The following is a 14,616-nucleotide window of genomic DNA, read 5'->3' as shown; positions in this document are numbered from 1 at the left end:
AGCACTAGAGAACAGTTCAAGCTGCAAGAGACAAGGTCACATTTCCTCTGGTAATTCTGAAAATGACCCAATCTTTCTTTCTATCCATTTAAAAGTTCTAAATGATCACAAGTGAAACAAATTGAAAATCTTTGTTCTCCTCTCTGTTTAAAAACCAGTTGCCAAGTTACACATTCTGTGTAAAATACAATTCATCTTCACCTTTTTTTGTTTTCGAACTCTACTCTGGGCTAAAAGGTTTGGCATCACTTACTGTTATGATTACTAGTATTAGTATTAGTATCCAAGTGATAAAAAATAAGACTGCTGGCCATTTTTATTTCATTTTCCTATGAGGGTAAATAATATTTTAATATACCTCTTTCAAATTCCTGTGTTTAAGGAAATGATCCAGAGGTGTTTTACACCTACATTTCCCATTCCCAAACCAAAGGGGGTTTGCCCTTCTATGAGGACCATGGGGAACCATTAAATATGTGTGAATTGAATTTATCTAAGTTACCCTGCAATTCATTTTTCATTGCTTTTCATTTTTTAGTTTCCTCTGTGATTTTTTCCTCCCAGCATCTCACTCAGCAATAACAAATCACCCCAGTTTCAGGACACTCTTTATTAACACGTTTTAGTTTTAACCAGGGATTTTTGTTGAAGTATTTCAGAGATGAAATTTGTTGTTCACTGCACATCTTGCAGCCTACCAATGCAAACCAAACCAGCTGACTTAATCTATGTTATTTTACATAAAAACGTGTTATTCTCAGCACTGAGAGAGGATTTCTCTTTACATTGGCCTTTTCTGATAACCAAACCCATTTCCATGAGCAAGTTCTTCTCTTTATTTCAGAAAAAGACCCCTAAAAATAATTCCTGTATTTATGGTTTTCTAAGAGGAGACTGACAACTTATAAATAGCAACAGTAAGAGGTCTGATTTAACTCAGAATACAGAGCAAAAAATTTTTTTCCTAAAATGGAAGAGCTCCTTCCGCATCCAGAATTCCAAGTTACAGCAATAACAGCTTTTTAAATAAGTTAAATGTTTTATCCCTGTCTCAAGGAACACCATAGGGAAGGACACTGCAACACACACCTTGCTTGATGTAGAAAAATGAAGTGCTTAAAAGACAGAAAGAAACAAACAAAAACAACCAGAAAAGCCCTAAACAAAACCTTTGGTCCCCAGCTAAATATTTGTCTGGATGCTGAAAGCCAGGTCTACTTTTAGATGATCTGTAGGAATTGCAGTGTTATTACATCTGTGTAACTTAGTGGGGAACATTATTATCTGAAGCTCAAGGTTTCATGATTGGGAGAGAAAATTGCTAAGTTCTGCACATGATACTTAAAGGAATTTTTGAAAGATAATTGAATTTCGTAAGAAGTTTTACTTATATGAATTTTAAATCAGGTAAATAGCTTTTATATTAATTTTATTAAATGCAAATAGAAGGGAAAACTGAGTATTTTCAACATGACAAATTAAAACATCCAAGATGTATCACCTTAAAACCCCTCAAAAATAAAAATCTAAATACTAAATATTTAAAATTTAGACATCACCAGACAGATGACTGAAAGCATTTTACCCAGATTGATAAACCTGATTATGATACACGGCTGATTCTTTGGAACAGCTGATTAACTCTTCAGGTTGAGCAGTTTTAATTTGTTCCAACAACTATGAGTAGTAAAAGCATTGCCACAACTGCAGGGTGGGATTACTGAGGCCAGCAGATCTTGGATAACTTTACTTTTTAGAAGTTGAATTTATTGCTGCTATTTAGGGAAAGAAACCCAAACAGGAGAAAAACCACAAACTACTTATAGATCTTTCTAGATGATAATACCCTCTCACATAGTGCAACAAGTCAAATAATTTTAAAAAATGGATTATTTAAAATGCAGTGTGATACTGCTGAGGACAAAACTGCACATATACCAATTCTGCAAAGAATTAGATCTATATTTTTATGAATTTGAGTATTCCTAGACTGCTCTACTGGGGTGGGTGCATTGACAAACCATGGAGATTCCAAAAAATACAATAAAGTTCTTCCTACTAATACAAGTTATATAAACTCAGAGGGAAAAGAATCCCCTTTAAAATCTTCATTTTAAAAGTTTCTCAAGGCTACCAAAGCTGCTATCTTTGCTCACAAGCTGCATGTGCAGCTCTGGTAACATTTTATTTTTCCATCACCATGTTTTCACAATCCAGGTGGTTCTCAAGCTTCTGGCATTTCCCTGTACCTGCCCTGCTCAGATTCTTTAACTTTTCACTCCTTCACCTGCAACTGCCCCACTTGCTGCAGTTTTGAGCAAGGAATTGAGGAATTGAGACCGGGTGTGAACATGTGCAAAATCCAGCTAATTTTGCCATTCTGTTACATTTTGTAACTATCTCAGTTTTACATACAAGTTAATGCTGTAAAAATGGGGAACACAGGAGGAGGGTGATGAATCCGGGGACAGATAATGATGTGTGGCTGCTGGAAGGGAGAAGATAAAATATGAAAAAAACTCTGGAAAACCAGGGGTTTGTGTGCGACTGTGTGAGCACTAAGGGAAGAGCTGAAAGAGTTCAAAGGGGTTTATGAAGAAACAAAATGTTTTTAGACTGACAGAGATACAGGTGCTGGTTCTGCACAGACCAGGCTGAGCCACAGCACATCCTCAGGCTCCAGCTGTGCCATTCCACAGCTGGGACTGGGATTTCTCATTCCCTGCACAAAAAACAACCCCCAGTAGACAATTCTACTTGTTTTCCAAAATGGCTTTAAAGAGGTGCTGTGGGATTCCTCCCTCCTTGTCTTCCTTCCTTTAACTGCTTTAACCAAATGCTGCATTTACTGGGTCTCAAATACAGACTCTATTTTTTAACAACGTGTCATGCCATGACTTTACTGTAAATACAGCCAATATTAGCTATGAACTAAAATAGTACATTACAGAGATATTTTACAGCCTTGCACTGCACCTTACAAATCCATTTTCTTTTCATGTGTAAGTAGTTCACCATTTCTGCTTCAAAATGCAGGAGGTGCAGGTCACTAATTTTTAATTTGCTGACTTTGATTATTCTCACTTACCTAAATGATAAACTTTGATTTATATTTATTTACATATGGTAGATATATATGTGTTATATACTCATATATAATCAATATAAATGTTTATATATGTATATACACCTATATATTTATTTTCCTGTCTAGCATAACTATTTGAGATATATATTTATATCTCAAATAGTAATGCTAGGTAGGAAAATAAAGTCGTTTTTGCCCATGTGCCTTACTGTAATAATGCTCTCCTGAAGCAATAGGTCAGTTCTACTATGGCAAACAAGGCTAAAAATACTACTTGAGAATAATATGGATTGAGCTAAAATGAGCACGAGCAGCTGCCACTAGATGGCAAAGCAGGCTCACATTACTTTGCAGGGCTGGGTTTGGGCTGGTTTTTTTTTCTTCCCCTTTATATAAGAGGAATATGTAACATTTGTATTTCAAACATGGTGTCGACACTTCTCTCCCATGCCATTCCAAGTTTATCTGGTGATCTGAAGTTGGGGAATGAAGCCAACCACTCTAAAAGCCCTTTAGAAAACACAAGCACCATGGAAATAATGTTTAGTGGTAAGTTGAACTTGAAGAGATTTTAACAAATGTGCTGAAAAAAGTAATGTGTTTAAAAGAAAGGGCATTTCACTTATGTGTGAAAAGGTACAGACAAGTGTTAGAATTTGACTTTTACCAGAATTACCAAATTAAACAAGTGAACTGTCAATTGTAAAACAACCTGCCTCCCCTACAACTCCCAGATGGGTCTCTCAGGTGAGTGCCTCTAAAGCCAGTCATGCTCCTCACACAACCAAACCTTTGGACAGCCATGGAATGAATAGGGGACCTGAGGACAAAGGGTTTAATGAAACGTACATTTAAGTGTTTCTCCTAATTGCAGTGCTAAAGCAGCAGCCAGGGTCAGACTCAGGGCAGTGCTGGGCATCAGTAACTTGGATAACCAGTGGAAAGTGTCCCTGGGGTTGGAACAAGAGGGGCTTTAAGGTCCCTTCCAAACAATTCTGCTCTGCTTTGTTTAAAATTCTGCATTTAGGAGTGCTAAAACTGGAAATCTGACTAAAAGGCAAATAAAATCCTGTGAAATCAATAGTTTACATTCTGCCTAAAAACTCAGAACACCTCAATGAACACATGCTCCCAAACTTCCCTCTGGCCTCTGCTCATTTGCTTACTAACACCAACATTGTCCACAAGGATCAAATAAATGGTCTGTCAAAACACAAATTTAACATCTCTCAAATTGTTTAGCTGCCTTAAAACATCAGCGAAGAGAGGGATAGAAAAGGTCGTCAGTACCTGAAGAGCAGCAGTTGCACCTGTAAGGCTGGATATGCAAATCTGAAAGTCTCTGAATTCTGTGACCTGGACCTCTTTGATCACAAGTGGAAGATTTAACTCACTCAAAATGAGTTTGTAAGAGCCTTGTGTAAAGCTGCAGCTGCTGACATTATATACATCCATGAACATTAGGCCCAAAGGTAATTATTTATTATGATCTTATTCAGTCTTTTGGTTGCTCAATTACTTATGTCAGTGTCAGACAGGGCTCCAGAACCAGGGACAAAGAGCAGGTCATGCTGATATCAATGACTGGCCACATGATGAAACTAACAAATGATAAGGATTAAAAATGTCTAAAAATGACACAGAAAATGTCCCAAATGACTTTATTTTATTATCACAGTAACTAAGTGCTTTCCTCACACCTTAGTTCCATGTCCAGGATGTTATAGATGGGAAAACTGGAAAAGGATGAGGTATTTCCAGACTCAGGCTGGGGCTGGTTGAGCATTTCAGACATGTATAAATAAGATCATCTCACCTCTATGCAATCTAGTATGGTTTAATGACTTCTGTTGCCTAAAGCAGCTGTTTGGGTTATACTATTCGGAGTTAAAGAGTCCTATGTGGCAGAACTGTTGTGCCCCATACATTCGAGTATTGCTGCTAATGAACCAAGAACAGGTTCATTTTCTGTTTCACACAGAGTTATTTCCAGAGACCCACTGCTGCTTAGACTGAGAGAAGATGAGGACAAAAAGTATGTATCTATGAACTTAAAGTCACATTCCAACATAAGCACACCAGCGGAGGAAACTGAGGCACATCCTCACTTCACATAAACAGACTTCAAATTTCACTTTTGACACTGTAAACAATTTCTCTCACCCCCCCCCCCCCAAAAAAAAAACCCCAAACAAACCAAAAAACCCGACTAACAAACAAACCTCCAAAACCTCATTTATTTGATGACAATGTATGTGTACAACTCTACCACCTTCCCTGCACTGTGCCATTTTTCTGGACAGTCAGCACTGCGGTGACCATCGTCCCTCACATGAACTGAAGTACTAAAGTGCAGCTACAGAGATATACAAGACATATTCAGCTGCTGGCTTCAGAACCTCTACCTCTGTGGACCAGGCATGAAATGCCGCAGGTTGCTAATTAACATCAGTGCTAATGGTCTACTTGCATGAGAAAACCTCATTTTACAAAGAGCAGAGTTTGCCACATACCATCTGAGAAACAACAATTCTCCTGCATTTCTCTACCTCCACATGCTATACTAGCAGTCTGCATTATCTTTTAAAAATAGAATAGATTTCTTTCCTTCTACAAAAAACGAAATGTCTCAAAAATCATCTTAGAGCTCAGCAGTGCCGACCAAAAGCAAAGCTCGTTGTGTTTCTTCATTCCCAGCACATTTCCTCCCCTGGACTGTGACATTCCCCTACTCTGGTAAGAACCCACTGCAGCAGTGATGACCCCACTTTGCTTATGTCCCTGTGACTGCTCAGTGCCCACCCAAAACATGAGTACAAAAGCAAGAGGAAAGAAATTACTTCAAATCATCTGTGACCCCTGAGTTCTGCAAGCAGAGCTGGAAGGTGCTGGCTGTCAGCAGCTTCAGCTCAGCCCAACCTAAACAACTCCTAAAAGCAACAACAGGCATCCTTATCATTCCAGGGTGACCTTCCAGATGAATTTCGGGCCAAAGGAATTAAAATGTTACAAGGCCTTTGTGAAGCAAAGTCTCAGTGCACTAAATATAGACAGAAGCACTTCTCTCCTGCTCTGCCCATGTGGTCTGACTCTGGAGAACAAACTGTTAGCTGTCATAATCCAGGAGTAAGGGGCAGGTCTCAGCTCCAACCTGCTGTGGGGAGAAAAATGAGGGTTGCCAGCTCTCAGACCAAGACAGATAAACCTGTTCTCTGTGGTTTTACTCTGGGATCAGAGGAATTGAAGGAGAGGATGGAAAGACAGTCTGTCCAGGTAAAGGTCTACCAGAACAGCAGCACCCATGAAGGAAGGAGGAGGTTTTCACCATGAGTTTCCCTTTCTTGCCTGTAATTTCACCTTCATTTCACAGCAGCAGATGATGCCCCTCCATTTTCAAGTTTCACACAGGCAGGCTCTGTCTGCCAGCACATTTTCTTATCCTGGGGCAAGTTGACCTTGGTGAGGCTGAGCTCTGATGAAGGTTTCAGAGCCTGGCACCAAGTGCTGCCTGATAACACCCACTGCAGCAGCAGGGCTGTCTGCACTCACAGCCTCAAGCACCCTAGGTTCTCACTGGGATGGAACCCTCTGGATTTTGGCTTAGCTTCCCTTGCTGGGATTGCTCCCAAACACATCAATGCATCCACTAACACACCTAATTTCCAAACTTACACGTATTCTTAAGTACACAAATATAGCAAGAATTAATAATGTCTTGAAAAATGTTCCTTTTCACTCTCAGGCCTCGCAAAAAGAGCAGGATGATGTTGTGGCTTCAAGTCAGACTCAAGCCAAACACTGGCATACAATGAGATTTTACCCACACTGAACTTTCTATCAGCTTGTCTTTCTTACATCTTCAAAGATCTGGAGTGGCTAGAAGTCTATTCACGCTTCTAAAATCAAAACTCCCACATCCTCCTTCTGCAAAACCTTTAAAATAGTTACTCTCTCCTCTGTACTTCACACACTTGTCCTATCTGTGCCCCTTCCCCATCCTAGTAGTCATCACAGACAATAACAAAAAAAAGTTAATTCTTCTGACATCACAATTGAAGTGGGAGGCTGAAGTAAAAAAAAAAAAAAAAGTGAAATACTGATATAATCTAAAAATTAAGACAAAAATTATGTGCAAAAGAGCCTACCTAACCAGCTGTTCAAAGCAGTAAAAGCAGAAATAAATTAATTAATGAGTTCTGCCAGCTCCCAAGAATTTTGTGACTGGCAGCAGCCAGATATTTTCTACTTCACTTCCAAGTATCTTTTCATTCATGTATTACAAATCAAGCCTCAGTTTGCCAGTGTGGAGGAAAACAACTGAGTTTTGGTGAGGAGGAGATGTAAGCCCAGCCTGGGAGGAATGCAGCCTTGGGTCACAAACACCACACTGGGTTTGCAATAAAATGTCATTTTACCACCATCATGTCCTGTGCTGTTATTGCCCAAAGTGCTAAATAGGTGCTTTGTACAAGTGGGACAAAACTGAGCAGAAGCAGCACATGGTCTAAATCCCTGACTTAACTTTTTTAGGCACTGGGGCTGACATCTTCAAGGTGCAGGGCAATACTCAGTGGGACATTCTGCATTGCACAGGCTGAATTCCCACAGAAACTCCAGAATCTGGCCTGTGGCTTTAGCACAGAGCTGAACACAACCAACAATGTTCTGACTTTAAAATTTCCATGGAATGTTATGTATATTATCATAAGAAATTATTTTAGTATTGTACTCAAACATTTTTGATCTCTGCTAAAACCCTGGCACCATTTCTTGTTCTGTGCTCTACTATTTCATAAATTAAATACTCGTCAGTCAGGTCCCTTCCTTCCCACCTGTCCACTTCTGTTTAAAAATAAACTCTCAAATATTGCACCACACAGTGAGACATAGTTCAGAACAGGACCTTTTCTACAGACTTGCAAACAGCATCACAGAGGATTTTCTATCCTAAAATTCCTGTAATCATTTTTTTTTTTTTTTCTGAATACCTGAAAAAACCCCGGTGGTACTGGACCTACTGGCATGCCATCTCCTGGGGGAATGTTTCCTAGCACTGGGCTGGGAGCTGCTGCAGCACTCTGAAAAGAACAAAGGGAGAATAAACCTTTGTCATTGCATGGTAGGCATTAAACCACCCCCCCAAAAAAACCCCAAACCTGACCAAAGTGCAGAAAGTAATTCTCTGGATATGTCATTATGCCATTGTTTCACCTAAAGGTAAATTAAAATAGTTTAGCCTTTTGTCTATACAAGTACCATGGTTTGTTGAAATAACAAATGTATGTTGAGGGGAAGGGTGCCAGAGATTCCACAGGCCAATTAGACAAATTCTGACTAAATTTTAAAAATGTTGTATCTGAGTGTCTCTACATGCACCAATGTAACTTGCATACTTCTTCTCTTATGCATATGAACAGTCTCACACATGCACAAGGATATATACAGAGCATAAAGAAAGTAATTTATTCATTTTATCAGCAGTTTCTAAGCACTTTAAAGATAATTTCAGCAGCCTGTAATATTTTTCCAGAACAACAACAAGCTTCCAAACAGGGCTCTGTTATAAACAGTACATGAAGGGATGCTCATGATTCTGCTGGTAATGCTCAAGATTTTACCAACCCCAAAAATAACCACCATGACAAATTAGAAGAATTCAGGTTACATTTTTGGAAGGGAAAAGAAAAAAGGGATTTCTAAGGAGTGAATCAGAGGATGAAATTAGTTACCTTTGCAAATCCTTCAGCTGGAATAAGCGAGTAAAGAATATTGCTCCTGGCAATTTACATGCAGGAGATTGTCACAGAAAAGAGAAGCCAAATGGCTTCTGTTGCCATGTGTTGGAACCTCAATTACTTTTAATTTCTAGCGTTCTTCCTTCCTGCAATGTGTTTCTGTAGTGTATGAGCCTGAATCACCTATAAATGCTCAGAATCTTGTGTGAAAGTACTGGAGCACATAGAATGCTCCCAGAGCCACTGGTAGGTTACTAATGACCTGCCAAAGCCTGCCCTGCAGAACACACAGATATTAAATTATCAGTCTATTTATTGTGCACTCAGACTTGATATCCAAAAGATGCAGATCTGGAAATTGCATTTCCAGGTGTTTGGCACAATACCTAGGAAAGGAAAGAATAGCACTGGAAAGATCTGAAAACTGGAACAAAAGGAGGGATGACCTTTTTCAACCAGGCAGAAAGGAAACATTCAGTTAATCACCACAGATTCCTTTAATGGCTCGAGCTGTGTTTTAGAATTAAAGTTCTGTACAACTAGCAGTAACATATTTAGCATCCAAGCTCAATGTTCTTTAGAAAAGTCTGGAATGTATCACTGAAATATAAAGTCTGCAAAAGGTGCTGGCTTTCAAAATGAGTGCTTTGATTCATGAAAAAAATCCTCTAATAAAGGGTATTATCTATGCAAGGATCAGTGCTAAAGCACTGTAGAATTGCAGTGGACAGGGAAAGCCAGCCAGGTGAGCTGGATGCAGCAAACACTTTGGAATCATAACCAAAAAATCATGCAGGGGGAGGCCACCACAAAGAAGCCAGAGCAGCCTGGGAAGCTGTGGCCAAAAAAGGTGGTGCTCTGCCAGCCACTGCCACTCATGTCAATTATTTTACTATCATCTCCATTTCCAAAGGAAAAAAGGAGTAAAAGCTGTTGGTTGTTTTTTGTTTGTTTGGTTGTTTTTTTTTTTTTTAAAGAAAGATGAGCTCCTTAAGCATCAGAGTGCAATAAACCCATGGCAGGCACAGTCTGAGTGGAGTATGTTGGATGCACGTCTGCAGGTACATGTTTTCTGGATGAAGGATGACAACAGCACCACTGATGAGAAAATCGATGATGTTAAAAGCCTGAGCATCTCCAAATGCCCCAAAGAGCCTGAACTGCAGTGGCTGACCAAGGAGGAGCAGCCCATTAAAGGGGCAGTGATGGGCTTTATTACAGCACCATCATCCCTGAGTGCCCTGGGCTGAGCCACCTCACTGGCCATGGGATTTGCCACTGGAAATGGGATGTGTCTGTTCCCTGCCAGGTCCTTGGGGTCACAGGGGAGGGAACAGCCCCTTGGGATGAAGAACTCCCACAGGGATACAGCACCCTGCTGCTGACAGTTCATGCTCTTTCCCACTTTGGAAACTATTTTTTAGGAGATAAAATGGCAAATTTAGTTAAAAAAAGGAATTGGAGGGCAAAATAATGACTATTCCAAAATGGAAGGAGAAAAGGATTAAAGTTGTAACTGTTAGCCATTTACTGTCCTAAAAAGGCTTTGTAAGAAATATACCTAAAAATAGCATTTTGATAATTGTCTCATAGAGGTGGGGTTTTTTCCCCTATTTCTGCTTCTCCCCTGGCATTGATACCAGAAGAACCCAGCCCCCTTCCCTGGTGAATCACCAGGAACTGGCAGGGAGGGACTTGATGTTACAAGTGTCCTGCAACCCTCTCAGGTGTTACAGAAAACTCCATTTCTACCCTTCATTATGCAATGAACTGAGGGGTTTTTTCTGGTTTTATGTTTGTTTGGGATTTTCTTCCCTGATGGGCAATGAAGTCCCACAGCCAGAAATAAAGTATTTTCAGTGTTTTGGGTATATTACATTTCCTAGCTTATGCTAAATAATGAATCTTTTAAGAACTTCTACCAGGTAGATCAATAAACAAACCTGCAACTGCTGCATGGAAATATTCTTATTTATTCTACCCTGATGAATTATTCATTCTTTTTCCACAGTCCCATAGCAAACCATGGCCTCCTTTTGCATGCCTTACAAGTTGTTCATCATTTATACTTCCATTAGTTTGACATTTTAAATATTTGCAAATTGCTTTCCCTGCTTTCCATAAAAAGATGAAATCGGAAAATTTAGATGGTACAAACCCTTTGTATAGTAGCTTACCTCCTTAAAAATGGAAATCTGTATTTGCTTTTGTAGCTAAAATAATGAATTTATACTAATGAATTTATAATAATTTACAATTATTAATTAAAACTGTGTACTTGAGTGAAAGTTATGGTCATTCCCTCTCTACCCAAGCTACTCTTGGCAATGCAAAAATAGATTATTATAGTAACTAATAAAACTGGCTATGGTTTAGGATGGATTTTATAATAAAGAAATCACAAAGTAAATAAAATGTAAAGTAAAATCATTTAGCTATTCCACTAGTACAGTATATGAAGTATAAAAATCCAGAAATAGACCTGCAATGCTCATTTTTGAGGCCATCCCAAGAAGTGGCGGATGAGGGAAGCTTACAAAGAATTTCATTTGAACCCAAAAAATGCCACAAAGACTTGACTTTATAAAAATTCTCACCTGGCTCTTTCTTTCACCAAGACATTCAATTTCAGGTATTTTGCTTACAGTAAGGCTTCCTTATTTTTATCCAAAGTAAGCAGTTTACCACATGTTACTAAATTTGTCCACTCAAGGGAGAGTTCTGTTTTTAAGAAGTCTCATTGAAGGCAAATGATGTAATCTACTGGATGATGGAGGGGAGGAGTTGGCCCTACAAATAAGTGTTGGACACCCAATTCCCTCATCACCTCACCCTCCTCCACATCAACCCTAAATCTACTCTTACCATTTAGGAATATAATGTTTTCATATATTTATACAAGCAACCAAAGCATCTTGTCTCCAGACAAAGATATTCTGCCATGGATGGTACAGACACAATCAGCTGAACTGGAGCAGAAAGGATCATCATCTCAGGTTATCTTTATATACAATGGTATTGAATTAATGCAACAAATTGAACAGTGAATGTGGAATGTGAAGGACAATCAGGGAAACCACAACCACATTTGAAATGCTGGTGAGAGCAGCACAGTCATAAGGAAAAGCAGAAAATGTCAAAAGTTGAACAATTGCTGCTGCTTTTTTTTTTTTTTTTTTTTTTCCTTTTCTCCTTTTCTTTTCTGGGGATGGGATAAGTATCTGGTACATTAATTCAGGAAATTATGGAAAGTAAGGAATTTAAATGTAGTTGTTGGTTGTTTTTTTCCTGGAAAGACAAGGGATGATTACTATTTCCAGTCATACTTACCATATTTTTAATTTCTGGTCATTGATAGCTTTGAAGTGCCAGACATACTGCAGCCAGAACCATAAAAAAGTACCAAATTTCTTTTTGTAAACACTTCAACTTGTAACTTACCAAGTGTTCCTAGGACATCAGCTGATTCCTGTAATAGACCTTCCCTATTTGTACCCATCACAAATTAAAAAGTATTAAAGGAACTACAATGATTAACAACTAGTAGCCTCCTTTTCTCCAAGATGGAACATAAAACTACTCATCGCTCTGAACAACAAAATAAATAAAATTTTAAAAACTCCCCCCAACACTTAAAATAAGTCTCTATGCCTTCTACAAAGCCTTTGAGCATTTGGTAGTACATCAAGAAGCCAAAACCCCCCAGATGGAGCAGCCTTGGTTTACTCAACACCGATTGGAAGGTCTTGCCCAAAAAAGGTGGATTCATCACACTGAAAGAGGCAGGTAATTTGAAAGATCTGGATCATGAGACCTAATTAAATCCTGGCGTAGCTCCACTGATATATATTTGTCTAAACCGCCTAATTTCTGTTGTATAACAGGAAGGCATTCACATGACAGCACAAGTCTGAGAAGTGTAATTGTGGAAGGTCATTCCTTACAACTTCTCAGTTTTCCTCCAATCCCAGTTCCCTGTGGTTTCATCTGGACTCTGGTATTTTTTTTTTCTTCATTCCGTCTTATTTATGGGTGATAAAGAATAATGAAAAATAACAATGCCATCAATGCAAATGAAAAAAAAAATCACATTTAATCCTTTCTTGGAAACATCAAAAGGGTTATACTAGCAGTTACAAAAGAGCAAACCTATTGATGATGATGATGATGATGGTGCCCATTGAGACTTGACCCAGCCTTCATCCCCAAGAGATAATTCTACCCCCAGACCCACCTCACTCCAGCAAAACTTCCCCATATCTGAAGTGGGATCACAATTTGCATCCCAGTGCCCAGTCTGGGGATTTCAACCTGCTTAGCTGAGACAGAGAAATTGCATTACAGTGCTGAAAACTGGCTACTGGGTTGGAATATAAATTAATTTTGAGGAATGCTTTGTTATGAGTGAATAGAAGGACTTCAAATTCCTGTTAAAAGACAGCATTTCTATCCTGCCTCTAAGCTGCTGCTTCTTGGATTATTTAGACCATAATTTCCAGACAAGATTTTCTCAAAATTATGGTTATAAAGAAAAGTTATTTAAAAGAAACCTTCATTATTTCCTGAAAGTTAATAAAACCAGTACTATGAATAGGTATCAATGGACTGTTCACTGAAAAAAAGATACAAGAGTAATTTGTGTTGTAGATATGGAAATAAACCTATGATATTATTTTGAATTTCTGCCCATTCTTCTGGGTTATTTTTTTCCCAAAACAGACCTGTACTGAGAAGCAGAATACACAGCTTTCCCCAGTTGGAGAATCACAAAATCACAGAATGAACTAGGTTAGAAAAGACCTTTGAGATCATCAAGTCCAAGCTGTGACCCAACACGTCCTCATCAACCAGACCACAGTACTGAGTGCCACGTCCAGTCTCTTTCTGAACCCGTCAAGGGACAGTGACTCCACCACCTCCCTGGACAGACAAATCCAGTGCACAACCACTCTCTTAGTGAAGCTCTTCATGAAGATTCAGAAATGATACTTCTGACAATTCTTCCAGCCCATTTTCTGTGAAGGCAAGGGCACTCATTTGGGGTGAACTCCCACGCCTGTGTTGCCCAGCCAGGTGCATCTTTGTGCAGGGCGAGGGTCCCAGCCCAGGACCCTCCTGAGCTGCAGCAGCACCATCAGCACCAGTAGGAACCACCACACTGCTAACAACAAAAGGCACTTGAGGACACAAAATGCTGCTGCTGTTGAAGCCTGGAGCCGAGTTGCAGTGATATTTCAACAAAATGACTTCTTTTCCAGAAGTGACACTTACACCCCTCCTCCAGACTCCCTGGAGACTGAGGCAGCTTTGCTCGGCAGCTGCAGAATCCTCCGCACATTCCACGCACTGCTCTCCTCCTGTTTCCCTCCAGGATCACAGCAAGGGCCACTGCAGACCACGGGTTTGACCCCTGCCTGCCCCAGGAACATGCTCCTCCTGACACAGGGAATGGTTCAGCCCCCACACATTCTGTCTCCAGCTGGATTTTTAAATTCCAGATATACCCTGTGCTCAAGACACACCACGCTGCACAAAGGGGGCTGATCGCTGCTCATCCTTTCCTCTTTCTTCCCCAACACTCTTCCATTTTTTCCCATGCTCTACAGATAATTCATGGTTGGTACAATTGTGCTAATTGGACTAGTATGACAAGACTATCTCATACCCTGACTTCCCCTAGCAATTAAGTGGTTGGAACAGTGTCTTTTAATCATTTAATTAATCTAATTGTTAAACCCACTTTATTTTCCAAAGATTTTAAGATTGCCAGAGTATTGTATCCCAGTTCTTATG

At 39.5% G+C, this 14,616-nt stretch overlaps 1 protein-coding gene across 4 annotated transcripts in view; it reads right to left on the bottom strand.

Moving 5' to 3' along the window:
* SSBP2 (single stranded DNA binding protein 2) overlaps positions 1-14,616 on the bottom strand; it is a 137,607-nt gene that overhangs the window by 36,096 nt on the left and 86,895 nt on the right. For 2 of the 4 annotated variants that reach the window (XM_066181951.1, XM_066181952.1), the window contains exon 5: positions 8,077-8,166. The exons of the other annotated variants lie outside the window; for them this stretch is intronic. In XM_066181951.1, the coding sequence (XP_066038048.1) occupies positions 8,077-8,166 (90 nt within the window). The remainder of the gene's footprint in view (positions 1-8,076; positions 8,167-14,616) is intronic. 4 annotated transcript variants of the gene reach the window in all.

Source organism: Chamaea fasciata, unplaced genomic scaffold (genome assembly GCF_029207755.1).
Source record: "Chamaea fasciata isolate MVZ Bird 193981 ecotype frontalis unplaced genomic scaffold, bChaFas1.0.hap1 SCAF_4, whole genome shotgun sequence".
Classification (NCBI taxonomy): Eukaryota; Metazoa; Chordata; class Aves; order Passeriformes; family Sylviidae; genus Chamaea; species Chamaea fasciata.
The sequence above is the reverse complement of the archived record's forward strand: the minus strand, read 5'-3'. Positions and strand labels throughout refer to the sequence as shown.